The sequence below is a fragment of the Schistocerca americana genome, chromosome 3 (assembly GCF_021461395.2).
Source record: "Schistocerca americana isolate TAMUIC-IGC-003095 chromosome 3, iqSchAmer2.1, whole genome shotgun sequence".
NCBI lineage: Eukaryota > Metazoa > Arthropoda > Insecta > Orthoptera > Acrididae > Schistocerca > Schistocerca americana.
Window position 1 is genome coordinate 382359204 of NC_060121.1, and position 23883 is coordinate 382383086.

At 45.2% G+C, this 23883-nt stretch overlaps 1 protein-coding gene across 1 annotated transcript in view; it reads right to left on the bottom strand.

The window, feature by feature from the left end:
• Positions 1–23883, bottom strand: part of LOC124606739 (chromatin modification-related protein eaf-1) — a 124055-nt gene that overhangs the window by 67253 nt on the left and 32919 nt on the right. The window contains exon 2 of the mRNA XM_047138771.1: positions 759–932. Coding sequence (XP_046994727.1) covers positions 759–932 — 174 coding nt within the window. The remainder of the gene's footprint in view (positions 1–758; positions 933–23883) is intronic.

The window sequence follows — 23883 nt, forward strand, 5'->3', positions numbered from 1 at the left end:
TCAACACACAGTTAAAACTGTTTTAAAGGTGTTTTGAAACAAACACTACAGTCCTTTCTTGGAATTGCGTTTAGTACCACAGTACAGTCTTCTTCGATGTTCTCAACTGCATCGTAATTGTGTCCTTTCATTGACAACTTCAATTTACGGAAAACCTAGGTCGGCTGGGGCCAAATCCGGGGGATACGGCGGGTGGTGCAGGACTGTGATCCATTTGCTGGCCAAATCTCGCACACAGTCTCCACTTTGCGGGCTGGGTCATTGTCTTGGAGGAGCAGCCAGGAACCTGGCTCTCGTTCCGATTAATTCTCACCATGGATGGTAGAGGACCCAAAAACCTCGATGTTGCCTCTCTGCTCCACGGCCAGTGTCAGACACGTACTGTTACATTCGCAACCAGGACGCCTGCTGCAGTGAAGCTAGTGCTTTGATCTTCTATACGGCTCTTGTTGAAACTTCAGGGATTGTACCAGCACAACTCGCGATTGCAGTTTGGAATTTCACACAAGCTGTACTAACGATACTGGAACACCATGTATATGAGAGGGAGCTCCCACGAAATTTGGAAAGTAATGGAGAGGTACTGGCAGAACTGAAGCTTTGAGCACGTGCCTGCTCTTACACACACTGGGATGCATAGCTTCGCATCACAGCGCGCGCTCAGTAGGTGTCCTGACACTCGCGACCCATAGTTGTCCAGTACGTAACGTTCTTTCACACGGGGTACGGTAGGCAGTAGACAGGTGAGGGTACAGTACCTGCTGGCGCGAGAAGTCCTCCTGCAGCTGGAGCTGGAGCTCGCAGGAGCGCGCGGCCTGAATCCAGGAGGCGGCCAGGATGAACGAGCCCAGGATGAAGCTCATCAGCACCAGCGTCACGGCCGCGATGCGAGCCACCTGCACCGCCGTCGACCTCATTGGCTTCTGGTAGGCCTGCAACAGCGACAGCGCGAGCTCCGTCAGCCACAGCACCACACCGTCCGCACTCTGCCTTACTCTAGCGTTCAACACCGGGCTTCAGCGTGTCTTGTGAAAGAGATGACATTAAGGGGTTAGGAAGTCAAACGGCCCGACTTGGAGCAGGAGAGGCACCACAGGACATTTCAATTTCCACTGTCTATACTTCTACAAATAAGTTTATAAAACTTTGTTGGCATGATCAGGAAGGATTCAGAATTCACACTCTTAGCAGTGGAAGATCGAAAACATAACGAAATAATTTTTTTTACATGTGAAATTTCATCATTTTTTTTCACTTACTAATGGCAGCCTTTGTTGCTATAGGTACACTTTTCTTCATAAGTAAGAGAGATTCTTCGATGAATTTTGCACAGCATGCAAACCATACTTAAAGGTGTATGAAAGTCTAGAATGTTCCAAATCTATTAAAAACTGTGGTAAAATAGAGGTAATTAACTATAAAATTAGTGTTTTTTCTAAACATGATGTTTAAAATATAACAGCTCATTCGTTTTTTCATAAATTTAATAAATTCTAGAGTTTCATACACCTGTAAGTATGGTATGTATGCTGTGGAAAATTCATCGAAGAATCTCTCTAACTTATGAAGAAAAGTGTACCTATAGCAACAAATGCAGCCATTAGTAAGTGTAAAAAATGATGAAATTTCACATGTAAAAAAATTCAATTTGCTATGTTTTCGAACTTCCACTGCAATGAGTGTGAATCGTGAAATCCTTCTTGGTGATGCTGACAAAATCTTATGAATTTATTTGTAAAAGTATAGGCACTGGAAATTAAAATCTTCTGTGATGCCTCTCCTGCTCCAAGTCGGCCCGTTTGACGTCCTACCCCCCTTAAAACAATCGCACCGACAATCTGCAAGTCTCATTTGTGGTTCTGGCGATGTTCCTAAGACGCTAAATACATGTGAACTCAAGTGAAATTTTCTTTTGCGTATGATTCTATAAGATTTTAAATAACTGCACTGATTTGAAGCAAAGGCTCTGGTGGGTGTAAAACAATGTATTTGGTCACCGTCCCTGCAGCACACAGTACACGCCACTTCTTTCTCCATTACGTTCATTACCTGTGTTGCATCACTTCATCTTTCCCTAACCCTTCCACCCCTTCTCTCGTGCCAACTGCAGCCTGCGCTTATAGTTTAAATATACCTGCTCGTAATTTGTACATCTTATGAACTTATATAAACTTTTTTTCTGCAGAATTTATGTCAGTGTAATTTCTAAATGTCACGTGTTACATGTAAATTATAAATATAAAGTGAAGTGTATAGAAAACTTGCTCAGATATAAGAGTGGCCCTGATTATCCTCATCTTGCAAGGATGTATAAATAAAAAGGAACGAAAATGTAGTCACATGAAATGATATATCTGAAAAACCCGTTCAGATATACTAAATCTACAAAACTCTGAGGCGACAAAACTCATGGGATAGCGATATTCACGCTTACAGATGGCGGTAGTATCGCGTACACAATGTATAAAAGGGCAGTGCTTTGGCGGAGCTGTTGTTTGTACTCAGGTGAGTGATGTGAAAAGGCTTACGACACGAGTACGGCAGCACGGCGGGAATTACCAGACACTGAACGAGGAATGGTAGTTGAAGCTAGACGCATGACAGTAAGCAGGAAATTAGGATTAGAGCCAGGATCTAGCAGAAATTTTCAGCTGGCAGTATATCCTCATTACGTTCCAAGTTCACCACATCTGAACGATTTTCACTGATATCCTTTCATGTCATTGGTTTCGTGCCTATCGACCCATGCCGGCCGTTGTGGCCGAGCGGTTCTAGGCGCTTCAGTCTGCAAAAGCGCGACCGCTACGGTCGCAGGTTCGAATCCTGCCTCGAGCATGGATGTGTGTGACGTCTTCGGGTAAGTTAGGTTTAAGTAGTTCTAAGTTCTAGGGGACTGATGACCTCGGATGTTAAGTCCCATAGTGCTCAGAGCCATTTGAACCATTTTTTATCGACCCATTCATTTCATTTCAATACATTTTAATTCACTTCATAACATATACCTTTCGTGGCAGGGAAAAACTCGATCCTAAACGACTTCATTTCCTCAGCGGTGCAATAACCCATGGGAATGACGCAAGAAGGAATAAAGTTGAACCGCAGCAGAAGGAGCGGTCAGAAATTATGCAGACTTTCATCGTATGCTCATTATTATGTGTGTATTACTGACTATAGAGACCTTTATGTTTATACCATACATAGGCTTTACACAAAGAAAAACCGCAACTGTTCGTCTATAGGTCTTCCTTGTAAAAACTTACTAAGCGCAGCAAGAGTTATATGATAAATAATCATCATTTAGGTACTGAAAACTAACGAGTATTACTTCGAAACATGTGGAAATAATTGCCCCCAACATCGCTTCGAAAGGTATGTCGATTAACTCAGCAACTCAAGCAGACGATTACTTTGTGAGAGTGGGTGCACTGGCAGAGATGTCAGACATTTTTCAAGGTAATACGATGACCATTTCACTCGATCAGTCGTACACGACACTCATCAACAAATCTACTAAGTAGACTGACAATACTGCGCTCGTCGTTTCTCTTCCGAAGTACTGCTGCGCGCTATAGGATCCATAACAGACGGGATTGACGGAGAACGTTCGAGGAAGGGCAGTTCGTTTCGTATTATCGTGAAATGGGGGGAAGGATTGGTGAGAGTGTGTCATTGATATGATACGCTAACCAGAACGGCAATCATTAAAACAATGCCGTTCTTCTCTCCTGTGAAAAGTTCTCAGGAAATTTCAGTCACCAGCCTCCGAATGCCAAAATATTTTCTTGGTTCTCACCTACGTAGGAAGAAATGAACATTGTAATAACTTAAGAGAAATCAGAGCATTCACGGAAAATTTTGTGTGTTCATTTTTCCCACATGCTATTCTACTGTAGAACAGTTGAGAAACTATGTGCACCCCGTCGGGTTAAAGAAAGACATTAAAGTAATTCAGAGGTGGGCTGTTAGATTTATTAGCAGTAGGTTCGTACAACACGCAAGTATTACAGAGATGCTTCGGGAACTCACACGAGAATTACTGGAGGGAAGGCCACTTTCTTTTCGAGGAACACTATTCACTGCCGAACGATTCTACTGCCGCGAACATACATTGCGCTTGAGGACCGAGAAGATAAGACGAGAAATTTGGGCTCACATGGAGGCACACAGACAGTCGTTTTTCCCTCGGTCTATTTGTGAGAAAATGGCTAGTAGTGGTACAGGGTACCCTCTGCCACGCATCATATGGTGGCTTGCGGAGTATGTATGTAGATGCAGATGTAGAAGTGGTTCTACGACCCTTCTGCCAAACATTTATGAATAAATTGCAGAGTAGTTACGCAAATGTAAATGAAGTACAAGTGGAGGTCTGTTGCGAGCTTAAGGGACTTGAAGCAGTTGCATCTCTCGACTGTTTCTGGTGATGAAACACGGATTCGCCTTAATGACGCCTGGTAGCAAACACTGGAGCACAAAGTGGAAAACTCCCAGTCCTCTGACGCCGAACCAATGCATAGTCGTTCTGACTGCAGTTCCTGAATGTCTTAAAGTTTTACCAAACGCGATACGCCAAGTGCTTACAACTCGAACTTTCTTCGTGGAGCAAAAGTGCATAGGGAAACATTTTTTAATGCGTTGGTGCATGTTGGTATTCTGGTTGCTACGTGTTTATTTATCGATTGTCATTTTTTATTTGCAGTTCGCTGTTGCTATTTCAGTTTACACATTGTCGTTTTGTCATGTGGACACAGTGAGTGGAACTGTGGAGGCTAGAAAATGTTGTGCCAAGTGAAGAAATTGGAACAGTTCCGACATAGTCTTCTGTTTGAGATGAATAGAGGGGTGACAACAGCAGATGTCATTGGACAGCCTGCCGGGGTGGCCGAGCGGTTCTAGGCGCTACAGTCTGGAACCGCGCGACAGCTATGGTCGCAGGTTCGAATCCTGCCTCGGGCTTGGATGTGTGTGATGTCCTTAGGTTAGGTAGGTTTAAGTAGTTCTAAGTTATAGGGGACTGATGACCTCAGAAGTTAAGTCCCATAGCGCTCAGAGCCATTTGTCATTGGACAGAGGATGCCCAGAAAATGGTTTTTTCCTTTTCAAGGAGGATCTATTGGGCATTAGTAACTGTCCATGTTCAGGAGATCTTTTGGATTTGATGAAGATCGTTTAAACTCATTAATCCATAATGATCCACGCCAGTGTATTCGAGAAATGGCAAATGTGATGAACTGTGATCGTTCCAAAATCCTACGACATTTGCATGCATGGGGAACGTTCAAAAATCGTGTGTATGGGTACCGCATGCTGTGAGCAAAAATCACAAAAATCAGCGGATGGCCATCTGTACATCTCTGCTTGCTCGTCATCATTTGGCTCGTAAACAATACCAACCACTCCTATCCTGTGTCGTTACTGGTGACGAGAAATGGAGTCTATATGCTATCATAATGAAAATAAAGAAATGGTGGAGCCCAAACAAAGCAGCAACTCCCCGTACAAATGCGCGTATCGAGAAAAGATAACGTTATGCGTCTGGTAGAGCACTGACGGTGTGGTGTACTACGAATTGCTTCTAGAGGTGTAACCATCACTGCAGAGACTTATTGTCAACAGCTGAGACGTCTTGCAGACGCAATCCAATAACAACGACCAGAAAGGCTGCGTGAAGTGGTACTACTCCACGATAAGATTTTCACTTTTTCCGCGCTCTATCGAACAACCTTCAAGGAATTTCCTTTCCGGATGAAAATGCGCTCCGAATATGGACCGACGAGTTCTTCGCCTCAAAACCATGTGATTTCCACAGTCGCGGAACTGTAAAACTATCGCAGCGTTGGTGAGTGTTGTAAATATTGAAGGAGGATATATTTTTGATGAGTAGAGTCTCTGTTATGTATATCTGTTGTGTTTATTGAACTTACGTACAAACGCTGAGAACACACGCACCAACCCAATATTTAGTGAGGGAGTTAGAACCTACTCGTACAGTCAAAAGCGCGCTAATTTGTGAGATTGGAAGGCGAGGCAGATCCAGGCAGAGACCAAGCGGCAGATTAACGACTGCTGCACTACTGGCCTGATTGAGAGTGGTTTTTAGGCGGTTTTCCCCCGCTCGATTATGCAAATGCTGGACTGGTCTCAGAAAATGCGACACATAAACAGCAGAAATACGATCATACACAGAACAAAGTTTAAACGATTCACAGACTTGTCTCCCTCAAGAAACAGACGACTGCGGCGATAAGAATGGCATTCGGCCGCAAAGTTAAATAAAACTAAATTTGCCGAACTTGAGTATAGCGTAACACACACTAGAAGGGGTAAATGCTAACGAAAAGAAGAATGAATAAGTGTAAGAGAGTTACGGTTGCTAACTGTTTTAGTGGATAAGTGTGAGATTAAAAATTCAAAAATGCGGAGTTCAACACGCAGCCGATCAAACGACTTTTTTTCCTTACTTATCGCTTCTTTCATCTCTGGCAATGATTTGCGAATCTGATAAATGCCCAACTGCACCGAGGTCTACGTCAGAGTTTCTGGGTAAGCCATTTCAGGGGCACACCATGTTGATGACCATATTACCGTTCTATCCCTTGCATGGCGTGCGGGATCTTTCTAGACCCCAAGCCTTCTTTAACTACAAATAAACAGTATTGATATGAATGTAGACTTCTCATCCTCCACATATGCTTCTTATGGACTTTTTATTATAATTGGGTAAAATATTTGTGGTTGTACCACAGTTCATAGTACAATGATTTGAATTTTTTGCAATAGAGTCAGTACCCCAGGTATACAATACGTGATTTCAATGTTATTTTTCAATTTCATTGCGAAAGTAAAAACTTGGGATCAATGCACCTTCTAAGATGACATTTATATGTTCATTGCTGTAAGAAATCTGTAGAAAGTACATATACGTGCATTGTTATGGCAAATTCACAGTTAGGAATTGCGTTTTGTTGAAGTAAGACGTGGTGTTATATTTTATTCGTCATGGATGATGATATAAGATTTGAAAGGGGCTACAGTCTCGAACAGGCTTTAGCAGATTTACGGAAGAATGATAGTCATAATGAATCAATTTTTGGAAATGATGATAAGATGCTGATGTAGATATGATATAGGAAGATATGCAGGCCGAAGAAGAAGTGGATGTGAGCGAATGTGAAGAAGATGGTCATGGTATTCACGAAACTAATCTGCCTACTCTTGTATCTAGAAATGGACATATGACATAGTACCACCTGATGTGCGCAAGCAGATTTTAGGAAATGTAACATGTGAAACTGCATATGTTCTATATCACCTTAGGCCACAATAACAGACAAGGGAAGATTGTCCCAGACTTTTTATCACATGCAGAATGTAATAGTAACGATTCCTGCCCAATATCAAACAATGTGTTGAGTGTCACAAGTTTGTCTGCAAAGAACAATCCAGGGTAAGAGTGTTGTGTAACGAGTGTTGTTTACCATCTGACGTGGAGGGTGAGTAAAAATTTATTTTTAACACAATACCTTGTAAGTGATTTCACGCATCATATTAATTAATTATAATATTTTTACATAGTGCGTGGTAAATTAATATTACGTACTGAAATAGTATATATATATATATATATATGTATATGTATATATATATATATATATAATGTGCATATTTCAAACATAGCTAGTACATAATTACAACTTACACGTAAGGAACTATGGAGTTGTAATTTCAACATTGTGAATGGGTCTCTCAATAAACCATTATTACCTTTTTGGAGATATTTTACATTTGATCGCCATTAAGTTGCTAGAACCACTATGGGGACAAAAAAGACTCCAGACATATGTTTTTCAAGAGCTGATACCACGCGAAGGCTAACAGAGCTGAAAAATTCGTAAGTTTTTGATGCTTCGATTTGATTATAGTTATATGTACATGCGTACTTATTTACTTTATTATAGTGTGTACGGCATAACACCTGTCAGCTGCCTTAAATGTTTCGTAACACGGCGACGTTCACAAAAATTTTACGTACCTCTCAATCCCCGAAGTCCATAGAAATTTCGAATAGTGATAATTCAATGGGGTGTATAAGTCACAGTTTTTTCTACGCTGTTAACACGAGAATCTAGGAAGCAAAACGACACGGATTTCTCGTCTCACTCAACAGGAACGTAACCTGCCCGATCAGATACTGAGTTATTAACGAAAGTGGTGCCCGCACTGTAGGCCCAGTAACTTCCGTCTCATATAGCGGTGTGCGGGCGGCCGAAATTTCTCCGCTTTGTCTGCGCTAGAAGCACCTCCTGTGGCTTGCGGCGAAGTGAAAACGCACTTTTTGAAAGCGTAGCGCGCAGCGGAACTTTCCCACTGACGCCGCATAGACCTATGTCCGTGTCTGTAATTTTTCGACAACCGAGAGGTGGTTGAACGCTAGCGGCTCTGGCACGTGCTATGAACCGCGGCTGCACATCAACCATCTGCAGTAGTTATAGATTAAAGGGTGGCGTCGCGCAGAATTAAAAATAATGAGCTCCTGCTCATTATGAGAGGAATGTTCTCGACCCAGCATTCTGTCAGATTTTATGTGGTGGTGCCTTTAAACCGCTTCTGCCGATGGCCGCAATGCTTCCTCGCACTAACACTCGCTGGCTCCACACAGCTGGGTTAGTGCTCCCTAATTTTCTAGTTTGCAACTTATCTCTTGTTTGTTTTGCTCCATGCCGTGAGAATGAGCTCTGCAGCGAACCAATAATTTTGTTTAAAATGGTTCAAATGGCTCTGAGCACCATGGGACTTAACTGCTAAGGTCATCAGTCCCCTAGAACTTAGAACTACTTAAACCTAACTAACCTAAGGACATCACACACATCCATGCCCGAAGCAGGATTCGAACCTGCGACCGTAGCGGTCGTGCGATTCCAGACTGTAGCGCCTAGAACCGCTTGGCCACCCCGGCAGGCCAATAATTTTGGCAGCAAGTTTCGGGGCCAAAGACCAAGCCACACCGCCCAATACCACAGATACATTTGACATCGACTCACAAGTTGCACGGTGTGTGACAGCGGAGAAGCAGTTTCCTCAACTTTCAGATGAAACCATAGGATTAAATTTGCCATAGATACAGATGAAACATATAGTAAGAAAATAGAGAAACATATACTGCTTGACAAAACAACTGGACCACCCGGGAAGGGGGGAAGAAACGGTACGAAACTTCACAGGTTGAGAGGTTATGCGATGCTATTGTGGTGATTTCTTATTCGAGTGAAATTTGCAAGGAACTCGACAGCATGAGCCCACTTGTCAGTAAGCCTAGTACCCTCTCTGGCGTGGATGTATGCACTATTACGATGTCATAAAGCCGTTGTATGCCCGTCTGAGGCAAGACGGCCCACGGCTGTTGTAACCGGTCCTTGATAGCCTATACACTGTCTCTACGATGGGTTGACGTCCAAGTAGTTCCCACACATTTGATATGAAAGACAGATCTCGGTACCCCGGTAGCCCAGCAGCATCACACAGACACTTCATAGAGATTAGTGCCAAGCGTGGACGACCATTGTCCTGTTGAAATATGGTACCACCGTACTGTCGCATAAGAGGTATCACATGAGGACGAATGATGTACTGTTATGCCATCAGAGTACCCTCGATCACTACCAGCCACGATTTTAAATCATAATCGATGGCTCCCCACACCATGCCGCCAGGAATAGCACCGCAGCGCCTCTCCAAAACATTGCAAGGATGGGACCTCTCTCCAAGTCGCCGCCATACTCGGCGACGTTGGTCGTGCAGGGTAGTGCAGGACTGCGATTCATCGCTGTACGCAGTGCGACGCATCAGCAGTCAATGCTTCCCTGCCCTTCCAAACGCAGCCGTTTGTGTTGTGGCGTTAACGGCTACCTACGCCTGGGATGGTAATGGAAATGGAAATGCCGAGTGCCTAGGGCCTCCCGGGGGGTAGACCGTTCGCCTGGTCTTTAGAGTTGACGCCACTTCGGCGACTTGCGTGTGGATGGGGATGAAATGACGATGATAAGGGCAATGCAACACCCAGTCCCTGAGCGAAGAAAATCTCCGACCCATCTGGGAATCGAACCCGGGCCCTTAGGTATGACATTCCGTCACGCTGACCACTCAGCTACCAGGGGCGGACACGGGATGGTAATACCCCATCCAGATGCTGCTACTCTTCGACCAATGGTACGGGATGACACAGAATGTCGCAGGGAATCCATTACTAGTTCTCGGATGGCAGATGCATATGTGTAAGGTTACGATATGCTTGAGCGAAATACACAATCCTCCCCTCTAGTGAACAGACGTTGTTTGGCGGGAGCTCGATGATAATGTGACCGCTGTCACGTTCCCATGTAGTCTAACGTTGGGCCACTGTCGCATTGTAATGTCCTACAAAGCCAGATATTCCATGACTCGGCCAGCCAGAAAAATGGGGACGGGCGGTGATGCTGTCAGGTGCTGATAACGTTGTTTCACACGAGTACGCATAATTTCCGTGTCATTCACAGTGGTCACTCAATATCTGACGCTGTTCACGCCCCTTATATACCCTGCCAGGCCTGTCAACAACAATAACACGAAAAAGACAAATGCAATCTAGTGACTGAAACTTCTGCCAAATTAAAACTGTGTGCCGGACCGAGACTCGAACTGAAGCTGTGAGGAGGGGTTGTGAGTCGCGCTTGGGTAGCTCAGTTGGTAGAGCACTTGCCCGCGCAAGCCAAAGGCCCCGAGTTCGAGTCTCGGTCCGGCACACAGTTTTAATTTGCCAGCAAGTTTCATATCAGCGCACACTCCGATGCAGAGTGAAAATGTCATTCTGCAATCTAGTGACTGTTTTACCTGACGTAGAGAAATGTAACATTATCGGTGTTCGTGTACGGATTCGCGCTGACAACCCATCCTGTCTTCTGAGTGCTTTACGTTTGTGTCATGCAGCGTATTTCATACAGGTAGCCGACTATACGGAAGCTAGACTTGGAAAATGTAGCTGAAATACTGCAGTGAGACAGCGCTGTCACGACTACGTGAGATGATTTGTTGCTTGATTTGGGGTAGGGAACCAAACAGCGATGTCATCGATCCCACCGGATTGCGGAAGGATGGGGGAGGAAATCGGCCGTGCCTTTTCAAATGAACCATCCCGGCATTTGCCTGAAGGGCTTTAGACAAATCACGGAAAATCTAAAGCATGTTGGAAGCGTCGTCCTCCCTAATGCGAGTCTAGTGTGCTAACCACTGCGCCACATCGCCCAGTCGGCTACGTGAGAACATGACTACAGTGTGCAGTACGAGAGGGACACTGAGTGGCGAAATGGAAGTGCGAACAGTTACACCCCGTATAGCGGCAGCCAGCGTGGTGCCGTTACGTGCCACGGCTGGTGTTCTGTTCCCGGAAACTAGTGGCGCGCGGTTGGCCGCTCTCTGCTGTTTCCGGGCTGGATCGCCGCACTTCGCTTGGCTGGAAGTCGGTCCCGCTCTGACGGTCCAGCCGAACCGCTAAGCGCTCAAATCTCCCAGGAAGAGAGCGTCTAACTGAACTCTCAGCTCAAGGAGCCGTTGTCGGGAAGAGAAACACTTGACAGCGTCGGTGTGGCACACTTAACACAGAAAAGAAGCAAAGAATCTAAGGCTGCATATATAGGCCTACACACCACCTTATGGTGTGTGCGGAGGGTACTTCTGTTCCGAATATAATTTCTCCCTCCTTGTTCCATTCGCAAATAGGTCGTCGGTAGAGTGATGGTCCATAGACCTACATAATTCTCTGACTTCCTGCAATGTTAATTTCATGAGTCATATGCGAGGTAAAGTAATACGTTACTAGACTTCTTGGAACGTACACTTTCAGAATTTCAGTACTAAAACTCTCCGTGTCACACAACGTTTCTCCTGTAACGCCCTCTGGTCTAGTGAGCGCTCTCCGTTGGATATTTTGTCTTAACCCAACGTGGTAAGATTCCCATACTAATGGGCAATACTCAAGAGTCGGTCATACAAATGATTTATAAGGTAACAAAATTTCCCTAAGCGTCTTTTCAACCTGACTTGCTTTTCCGAGAATTACTTTTATATGGTCATTCCACACTACATCGGTTCGAGCGGTTACTTCTAAGGATTTTACGCCGGTAATTTTTTCCAGTAGTTTATCACTAATAGCGTAATCGAAAAGTGATAGACCACTTTGCCTATTCATGCGCAATACGTTACATTTATTTACGCTGAACGTCAACTCTCTATCATTAAAGTTGGACCGCAAGCTTGGACTGGGGGGGGGGGGGGGGGGGGGGGGGAGAGACAATCGTAGCTTTCCTTTTAAGGGAACTATCCCAGAATTTGCTTTAAAAGTTTTAGGAAAACAACGTGCAAGCACCCTGTATCGATACCTATCCATCCGGCGATTCTAAAATACGATATAACAATCCCCTGATGCTTAAGAACACAAAGCATGTGAAGAACTTGTGGAAGTGAAACAACGAAGTTATTTTCATATGGATAAAACGCTGCTGAGGCCTTCACGGGAATGATATACACGGAATGTATTCACAGTTGCGAATATGGACAACCATCAGCTATGTAATGGAAAGAAGACAATGAAAATTTGTGCCGGAGCAGAAATCGGACCCGGATTTCGCTTATCCCGAGCGGTCGCCTCAAAAAGAATGTCGCCTTCCCTCCACAGATTCCCACTTGAGTTCCCGAAGTATCTCCGTAACACTTACGTGTTGCTCGAACCTACCGGTAACATATCTACAGCCCGCCTCGGAATTGCTTAGTTGTCGTTCTTCAATCCTACCTGTTACGGGTACCAAACACTCGAGCAGTACTCAAGAATAGGTCGCACCAGAGTCTTACATGCTGTCACCTTTACATATGAAACACATTTTTCCACATTTAGAGCTAGCTGTCACTGATCACACCAATTAGAAATTTTATCTAAGTCGTCTTGTATCTTCCTACAGTCACTCAACTTCGACATCTTACCGTACCCCACAGCATCATCAGCAAACAACCGCACAATACCTTATTAGGAGGATGGACTCATCATGTTGTTAAGTACGGACAGCGAAATGATATTAACCACACTCTGCTCTCCAGAAAGCTACGAAAACGCGTAATGAATCCATCAGTCAAGCCAATAAAGCCTCAGTGATGATAAACACAGAAGAAATTCAACATTAAAAATTGTGATGTGGGAGTGTGTGTGTGTGTGTGTGTGTAAGTGTGTGTGTGTAGCAGTATGTATATTTATGGAAGAGTATGGTCGCGGATTAAACGTTTTGTGAACATGAACTGTAAACAGTTGGTAATTGTATAATGTGTGAGATGGCTATACGATTGTTAGCAGCAGAGAGGAGTGGGTAATCGGTGAGAGAAGTCAGACGCTAGCCCCTTGAAGTATGTCCATGTCGTACTTTTAAGTGTGATCAGTGCAGGCAGCTGAAGTAGCGAACGGTAAAAGAAATCCCCGGGAAAAGGCGAGTACAGATCAGCACTTTGTCAGCCCGTTCTCTCGTCGGTCTGGAACTGGAGCTTGCTTGTGCAACACGAACAACGACCGTCTTGTAGGGGCTACCCGTCCTTCAGCTGCTCTTTGAGGCTATGTGGGTCAGGCTGTGGAGCATTTAGCGCGGCATGTCTTTTTTGTGTTAACAGGTAGCATCTAGCAGACAATGGGAATGCCAATCTGTTCGTCATGCGGAAATTCTACGCTAACGTCAAGGACTCGGTGTCTTGGACAGGAACCAGTTGCTATTTCAAAAGCATGCTCGATTCTGTTTTCCAGGTCGCAGCCACTACAAATATAATCCGGCCTGTCGATACGTTTACAGAAGAATGTAAGAAGGAATGCACATTTTCCCTAGATTCATAGCCAAGACATCATGCAGTATACCAAAAAGCCAGGGGTTTCCGTACCAACTGAAAAACCCTTCACCTCCCCTAAACTTCTCTAAATAAAGAATAGTTCCTTCAGAAATGCCAGGGATTATTTACAGAAGTGGAGTTATCGTCATGTTCCACGTGGAAGACCATGAATGTAGACGGAACCTGTTTGCGCACAAATGACGACTCATACTACAACAGAGGAAGGGTCCCGCCGCCTCGCTCCGGTGCTACTGTCGTCTGAAGCGGCGGTGTGTTCTCTCAGGACTGGTAAAGGTCGCAGGAGAGATTGCTCACGCGCGGACCTTTACTGGCAGACAAAAGGTTTCGTTTCTCAAGATGACAGCGCATCTCTGTCAAGAAGGTAACCTCTAGATAGAAAGCGCTAGGGTTCTCATGGTCTGTAAACATATAAAGCACACCGTGCTACGTCAATAACCCCAAGTGTTGTATCCCTTCGTCATAGAGTCGTTGATTAAGTATGCTACGCTACATATGTAGTTCTGGCACACGCCATTGACAGACGAATTTTATACTCAACCGAACGTCCACAATATATAAACCGTCTAGGGCTGTACCAGTATTTTGTTTGAATAACGTGATTCTGAAATTTACTTTTTAATCTGTGTGTAAAACGCGTTACCGTATTTTTTTAGGTGCTGGTCATTGGGAGATTTGTCTTTCGCTGGCATTCAGTTTGGGCCCAATCATTTTGTATACTGCGGGAAAGGCATACAGGATTAAATAGTACGCCCGTTGAGAATGGTGCTATGAATGGAGCTAGTCGCCAACAAACATAAGGAACCTATTGGTGTTCCAGGGGCAGATTTACACTGAAGCGCCAAAGAAACTGGTATAGACATGCATATTCAAATACAGAGATATGCAAACAGGGAGAATAGGCACTGCGGTCGGCAACGCCTACATAAGACAAGTGTCTGGCTCAGTTGTTAGATCGATTACTGCTGCTACAATGGCAGTTATCAAGATTTAAATGACTTTGAACGTGGTGTTATAGTCGGCGCTCGAGTTATAGACGGCGCACGAGCGATGGGAACAGCATCTCCGAGGTAGCGATGAAGTGGGGATTTTCCCCTACGACCATTTCACGAGGTTACGGTGAATATTAGGAAACCGCTAAAATATCAAATCTTCGACATCGCTCCGGCCGGAAAAGGATCCTGCAAGAGCGGGACCAACGCCGACTGAAGAGAATCATGCAACATGAAAGAAATGCGACCCTTCCGCAAATTGCTGCAAATTTCGATGCTGGGCCATCAACAAGTGTCAGCGTGACAACCATGCAAAAACCCACTCGTGTACCCTTGATGAATGCACGACACAAAGCTTTAAGCCTCACCTGGGCCCGTCAACACCGACATTGGACAGTTGATACTGGAAACATGTTGCCTGGTCGAAGAAGCTTCGTTTCAAATTGTATCGAGCGGATGGATGTGTACGGGTATGGAGACAACCTCATGAATCGCTGGACTTTGCATATCAGCAGAGGACTGTTCAAGCTGGTGGAGAGTCTGTAATGGTGCAGGGTGCGTGCAGTTGGAGTGGTATGGCACCTTGATACGTCTAGATACGACTCTGACAGGTGACACGTACGTAAGGCTCAAATGGCTCTGAGCACAATGGAACTTAACATCTGAGGTCATCAGTCCCCTAGAACTTAGAACTACTTAAACCTAACTAACCTATGGACATCACACACATCCATTCCCGAGGCAGGATTCGAACCTGCGACCGTAGCGGTCGCGCGGTTCCAGGCTGAAGCGCCTAGAACCGCTCGGCACTCCGGCTGGCACACGTACGTAAGCAAACCCGTCTAATCACCTGCATCCTTTCATGTCCATTGTGCATTCCGACGGACTTGGGTAATTCCAGCAGGACATTGCGACACGCCACACGTCCAGACGTGCTACAGCGTGGCTCCTGGAACACTCTTCTGAGTTTAAACACTTCCCCTGGCCAACAAACTATGAACGTTATTGAGCTATTTGGGATGGATAGCAACGTGCTGTTCAGAAGAGATCTCCAACCTGTCGTACTCTTATGGATTTATGGACAGCCCTGCAGGACTAATGGTATCATTTCTCTCCAGCACTACTTCAGACATTAATCGAGTCCATTCCAAGTCGTGTTGCGGCACTTCTGGTACCTCGCAGGGGTCCTACACCATATTAGGCAGGTTACCGGTTTCTGTGGCTCTTCAGCGTATTTCAGTTGTAAAGAAGTTATATGCAATGATAGTAATGGATCAGATGCAGTTGAATCTACTCAATTATTTTTGAAAAATTTTGTACCAAGAAGGAATAATCGGAATTGGGTGAAATTTGTTGACATGAGATCCGTAAGGATAGAAAGTAACTTGCACAGAAGACATATCAACTCCCTGAGATAAAATTACTCAAGTACCACTGTTTTGCCAGCCGCCGTGACCGAGTGGTACTAGGCGCTTCAGTCCGGAACCCCTCTGCTGCTACGGTCGCAGGTTCGAATCTTGCCTCCGGCATGGATGTGTGTGATGTCATTAGGTTACTTAGGTTTACGTAGTTGTAAGTCTAGGGGACTTATGACCTCAGATGTTGAGTCCCATAGTGCTTAGAGCCATTTTTGTGAACCACTGTTCTAATCGTATGATGACCACGACCGTATAACTACCTCGTCACCACTAGTGGCATGCTCCTCGAAGTGTGGTGGGCACATCTGGGAACGCCAGCGGCTTCGCTATGGCCCTGCAGCCGGCCCAGTTCCGGGTGCGCGGCGTGACAGGTCCCGCCCACGCCCACGGCTTGCAGCAGTGCCGGCGCAGAGGTGGAGGCAGTGGTACAGCACGACCGCAGGCGTCCGCCACGCCCCACACATGCAAACACGGCCCGCCCCCAGCCACACACCTTGCGGTCTCGCTGCGCCCGCAAGGTGGCAGATGACGGGAAGTCATAAAATTTTAAGTATCACCGCGGAAAAATAAAGCTACGTAATTAAGTTTTGCCTGTTTGCACGTAAATGTCCTCAGTCCCGGTACACATTGAAATTCCAGTTCTATACTACCGTAGCATGCCGCTACAGCAGCAGAAACAAAATGACGTAGTCTACTCACAAAGTAGACTATTGTGTAGTAGTAATTCTTCAGTTGCAGTATGGTCAAACAAGTCTGAATCACGAAGAACAAAGTGGCTCACCATCTCGGTCTCAAGGACGGGATCGCGAGAGAAGTGGAGGCACTGATGCTCGAAGGCCGGCATAACACAATCAAAAATGGTTCAAATGGCTCTGAGCACTATGGGACTTAACATCTATGGTCATCAGTCTCCTAGAACTTAGAACTACTTAAACCTAACTAACCTAAGGACATCACACAACACCCAGTCATCAAGAGGCAGAGAAAATCCCTAACCCCGCCGGGAATCGAACCCGGGAACCCGGGCGCGGGAAGCGAGAACGCTACCGCGCGACCATAACACAATCAAAGAGAAAGTGTAAAAATGGAAAATCGCTCATGGCGCAGTTTTCAACATCTTGCTCGATGCTTGCACACATCCAAAAAGCCCGCCGAACTGAGCCGCAGCGGCAATATTGCAGCTGTGTCAGCCCAATGCACATGACTTCTTTAAGCGCCTAATCGCCACGGAGAAGTGGCGGGTGTGTTACTGAAAGTTCTATACGGAAGAAGAAAGAAACAGCGTAAATATGTGTGGAGGCACTACCGCCGGACAGGGTGAAGATCCAAAAATCTTAGGCAACTTAGCGCTGAGTGTCTCTGGGACTGCCATGTAGTGGTGCTAACAGATTAGGCTCGTGTTGGGCGAACGACCATATGAGGATACTACAGAAATCTTCTTACGAGGTTACCGGGGACTGCCCAGAGAAATCATCCTGAGAAATCATCCAAGGGAACCATTTTTCTCCAATACAACGCCTCAGTTCATTCTGCACAGGACAGAGTCACGTATCCTTGCTCTTTGGGCTATCAAATTGTCTCTCATCCTCCGTATTCTCCTGACAAAGTGGCCAGAGACTTCTTCCTCTTTCCTCCGATGAAGGAAGCATTAATTGGCAGACATTTACAGAACGAAAGTGAGATAATTTACGAGGTGGAACGTTTCCTAAGCTATAAAGATGTGACATAAAGTCACGTAGAAGGCTACTGACCATTCTGGTAAACAAGCGTAGATCTGTGGTTAAGCGGGCTAGGTCGCATAAAATGTCATACAGCACGTGAAGAATTACTTTATTGATCACAAAGTAGGCACTACGCTTTTCGAAATTATTTCCGTCTTTATAAATACAAGTGCAAAGGTAGCACAGCGACAAGAGCTTTACTAGTTGTGTACATAACATGGGCTGACAAACTACTATGACTAATGTCTCATGTCATGTAACGTAAACAACTGGTAGCACTCTAATCCTTGTGCTACATTTGTACTTGGATTTCTGAAAAGGGAAGTAATTCTGAAACGCGTCATGCATAGTGTGTGACCAATAAAGTCATTCTTCACTAGCCACCTCTACTACAGATCTCCGCATATTTTCTAAACATCCAAAGTTCAGACTTTACAGCCAAGGCCTCCGCTATGTCATATGTAGCAAGGAAAAATGTGCCATATTGAAAGATGGATATGTAGAGGACGACTAACGCCGCCATCGGATTCCATGGTCGGAGCTTGAATTGTTCCATGCGATAACAACTAAAATTTTATATTCACTCCTCGCTTACTCGTTAAATGAACACTTGAGGAAGAATACGTTATATCACCGGACAGTCTCTAACTCAGAAGCCATACCTGTAGACATGAAGCACAAGATGCGTTGTGAATCCCCCGCAGTACACGGGTCAGATATGACCAATCCATGAGCTCTGGGCTGTAGCAAAAGCGAGTGTCCTTGGCCACAGACTCAAGAGACTGCATAGTCGCTGTCTTGTGCTTCACTGCCATCAAAGCTTGTCGGTGCTGTAATATGTCGAAAACTTTGGTTCGAACGCCAACACCGCAATGTTTCAGTTACGGATTACCAACTTCCGGCAAATAAAACGCGTAATTTACAAAACATAACGAATCTTAAAGCATCTTGAAAAGAACTTGGTAGCCAAGCAGAACGAGAAACCAGTCTCATTGCAAATTCATTTACCGTTGGCTTTGTTCTGGTTACCACGCTGCGTTTTGTAGCTTTTTTTTATCGACGTAGACTACCGCTCCGTTAAGCGTCAGAACATTGCATTCCACTGACGTCTAACGGTTTTTATACGAAACGACCACAGAAAAATAGTAGCTCGCGAAAAGCAAATGAATGCAACTCTGATACTGCTTACTCTCTTTCCCTAAAAACTTAATTCAGTAAGCTACAGTACCTTGTAATTTCACAGCAGATAGCTGTCGATTTCAGGTATTGGTCAAAGATGAGAAGAGACGCCCACTTGTTGAAACGAAATGGAGGAGATCAGTCTTCCTCCTAGGTTCATTTAAGGGCGCAATAGAAACGCTGAAAAAGACAAGTTGCTGTGGGAAGCATTCTGACACGTAATCATGAAATCTACAGCGCATTGATCTTGTACGGTACGAGCAATTGTAGAGAGACCGCATACGGTGAAGTCCACAGCTCGTGCCGAAGCCAGCCTTCGCAGTTCGCATGTCTGCCGTTTTAGCACTCCACGGCTCCTCTGGCGCTGACATTTCCAGTGTTTTACTTGCAGTCGGCAGCCGTGGAGGCTGACTCACCGCCAGGCCGACACCTGACTGCAAACTAGCCCTCAAGGTCAGTGGGTGAGCGGCGCCGACATTTCAGTATTGGCGAGCGCTCGTGCAGGAACGAGTTCCAGAAAACGCGCTATCCGTGCCGCGACAACAGAAAAGCAAAGAAACAGCCAAGTTATGCCACTGAACGCCACGAGCAGCTCACGCTATTCAACCTATGATGTGTGCTCTGTCACTATCGAACAGGGTGCGCAGCACTTGCACTTTAAATTGACATTCCAGAAGAACCAGTGGCGACAATAGCCAGTGTTACAGGCAACATTCGCAAAATGATTCTGTCTCTTGCGCGAGACAGTGACATATTTAAACACCAGACTTCAGGTGTAATGATTATTGTCTACTGACTGGGGCTAACGTGCTAGCGATATTGTTACTTTTGAAAATGATCATCTCTGCTGCAGTTGTATTATACAGTGAGGTAAATGGGCAGGGCCAATACTTTTTGCTACCCGTAGCGATCTCCGTGGTGAAAGCTAGGTTATTCACCATCTTACAGGCCATATTGTATGTAACACAATTAAAACTAGACCGAGAGTTTATGAGTGCAGACTCCACGAGTGCTCTTTTATCCCTTGAAAGAGAACAGATACTGCAAAAAATCGATTTATTTAGCGTAGGGCGTCCTAGGGTATTTAAAGAGATCGAAATATCTCCATACATCGATCTTCTTCCCATGGATACTGGAGCACATCAGCATAAGGTAAAACGAACGCTGTGACAATTAAGCCAAAAACGCGCCACAACTCGCAATCATGGTAACGTCTTTTCCCCATTCTGATTAATATCGACAACTTGTAGTGAAGTCAAAAAGAGATATGGCCTTCATTGTGTAATGAGGAGACTAACTTCAAAGGAACTTTGTACTGGGCTATACGAGTCACTGCAGGGTTTCTTAGTTCTGATCTTAAACGTAAGACAGTCCGCCCCAGGTGGTCAGCGCGACAGAATGTCAATCCTAAGGGCCCTGGTTCGATTCCCAGCTGGCTTGGAGATTTTCTCCGCTCATTGACTGGGTGTTGTGATGGCCTAATCATTTCATCTCCATCAACGCGCAAGTCGCCGAAGTGGCGTCAAATCGAAAGACTTGCACGCGGTGAACAGCCTATCCGACGGGAGGCCTTAGTCACACAACATTTACAATTAGCGTAAGAAAATTTTCTCCGTTAATACATTAAGCAACAAAGCAAAATATTTGTATTTTTTCATATGTTTAAAGCGATCTTTAACGATACTTCAAATTTGTACTATCATCTGATTGGTTTCTTCATCTGTTATTTTAAGGACGAGCTTCACTATGAACGACACGAACTTCATCGTCATTTTATTCATGTAAATACCGTGTGCAAACTTTAATTTAAAAAATTTCTATGCCCATGTCTTATGCATAAAGTAAACATAATTTAGCGTTGCGTTTCTGTATACTGCACTTGGCTGCAAGGGCCATTTCCCGAAGCCATTTAAGATAAAAATAATAATAGTAGTAGTAGTAGTAGTAGTAGTAGTAGTAGTAGTCGCTAAAGAAACTGGTACACCAGCCTAATATCGTGTAGAGCCCTTGCGAGCACACAGGGAACTCGACTACTGTCCGAAGTGGAGCTGGAGAGAACTGACACCATGAATCCTGCAGGGCTGTCCATAACTCTATAACAGTACGAGGGGCTGGAGATCTCTTCCGAACAGCACGTTGCAAGGCATCCCTCGTATGCTCAATAAAGATCATATTAGGGAGTTTGGTGGCCAGCGGAAGTGACTGAACTCAGAAGAGTATTCCTGGAGCCACTCTGTAGCAATTCTGGACGCGTAGGGTGTCGCATTGTCCTGCTGGAATTGCTAGAGTCGTTGGAATGCACAATGGACGTCAATGGATGCAGATGATCAGACAGGATACTCACGTACGTGTCACCTGTCAGAGTCGTATCTAGACTTATAAGGGCTCCCATATCACGTTCCACACAATTACAAAGCCTCTACCAGCTTGAACAGTCCCCTGCCGACATGCAGGGCCCGTGGATTCACGAGGTTGTCTCCGTACCAGTACACTTCTATCCGCTCAATAAAATTTGAAACAGGACTCGTACGATCAGGCAACATGTTCCCAGTCATCAACAGTCCAATGTCGGTGTTGACGTCCAGGCGAGGCGTAAAGCTTTGTGTCTTGCAGCCCATATGATATTTCGTTGAATGGGTTGCACTCTGACACTTGTTGACGGTCTAGCATTGAAATCTGCAGCAATTTGCAGTAGGGTTGCACTTCTGTCACGTTGAACGATCCTCTTCATTCATCGTTGGTCTCGTTATTGCAGGATCTTTTTCCGGCCGCGGCGATGTCGGAGATTCAAAACTTTACAGAATTCTTGGTATTCACGGTACACTCGTGAAATGGTCTACGGGAAAATCCCCACGTTATCGCTACCTCGGAGATGCTGTGTCCTATCGCTCGCGCGCTGAGTATAACACGAAATTCAAACTCACTTAAGCCTTGACAAACTGCCATTGTAGCACCAGTAACCGGCTTAACAACTGCGTCAGACAATTGTTGTCTTATATAGGCGCTGCCAACCGCAGCGCCATATTCTGCCTGATTACATATCTCTTTATTTGAAAACGCATGCCTATACAAGTTTCTTTGGCGTTTCAGTGTAGAAACAGTGCGGTGTGATATGACGTGTATCGCTGACCGACCGACCGCGTGGTCGTGTCATGGAGTTGCAGACGGCTGCAGCGCAGCAGGCTGTGGGCAGTGTGACAGGAGCAGAGCAACCCGAGAGGGCCGCCTAGACTGGAACGGGGAGAGGAGTCGAGCCAAGGTGACCTCCCAGCCCAGTCGGCGGTCACCTCTCCCGTGTCCTCCACTGTGGCGTCGTGATGCGAACGCGGCCGCACTCAGATGAAAGGCTACTCTGCGAGATGCGGATCAGCCTTCACCACGACGTGAAAACCGAACTTTCTAACACCAAGTCTACATACAGTTCACCGGCTGATGTGGCCGAGCGGTTCTAGGCGCTTCAGTCTGAAGCCGCGCGACCGCTACGGTCGCAGGTTCGAATCCTGCCTCGGGCATGGATGTGTGTGATGTCCTTAGGTTAGTTAGGTTTAAGTAGATTTAAGTTCTAAGATACTGATGACCTCAGATGTTGAGTCCCATAGTGCTCAGAGCCATTTTTTTACATACAGTACACTAAATCGTATTGTCCCACTTCGCCTTTATCACGAGGTATAGAGAAGAGTGGAGGTAGAAATAATCACACCGCAGGGCAGTGCGGAGCCAAAGGGGCAAGTTACACTACTTCTGTGTAGTGCTACCAGAAACAGAAATTGGTTCTGTATTTCGATTCATGGTGAGCACATTAAAAGCTTACGAACACTGAGACATAGTAAACGTAAGCATCACTTGCAGGGGACACAGTGACCGTTAGAAACTAATGCGCACATAAACAGTCATTTATCGCTTATTATTTGATTTATTACTAGCTTCGCTCATCAAATGTAAGAATCTCCAGTGCAACAGGGAATATCACCCGAAGAAGCCCGCCTCTTGAGCACTGAAACGTCCATTCGTCTCGTCCTCGAACATATCGTGGCGTCGCACGAAGTCTTACTCGCGATCGCTACCACAATACACGTACTCTGTGGCTCGCAATGCGAGAGATGGATCGCTTCATTGAGTGGATAGTAAGCATTTTTCGACGGACCTGAATTAATTTTCAGCACTACTACTCCGAGACATTTTGCATTCTCGGTGCTTTTTGTTTCATGATCATTAGACCATGGTCCAAGGCATATTTTTCTGCCTAGCGTTACATCGTCCAATGCTAGAGACGTCATCAGAGGCTATAACGACTCAGAAATCAGTTATAGTCTCAAACAAGCTGCACTGTTTATACATATTCAAGTAACATTACTTTGCTAGGATCTATGGAGAGGCCAAAGAAATTCAGAAGCACAAAAGTAACTTTATCAGAAAAGGAGATGGACTGAAATTGGACGAGCTGTGGGCGTTAGTACTAAATAACGGAAACAGCTTTTCCTTGCTACAATCTCTGTAGCGCACGTTGGTGTCGACACGAATAAACAGTTCGGCTTGTTCAATCTGTACGAGATTGTAACTTCTTTCTTACTCTTTACAGCCTCTGATGATGTCTCCAGCATTGAAAGACGAAACGTTACGCAGAAAAATGTGCCTTGGACCACTACCTAATGCCCATAAAACAAAAAA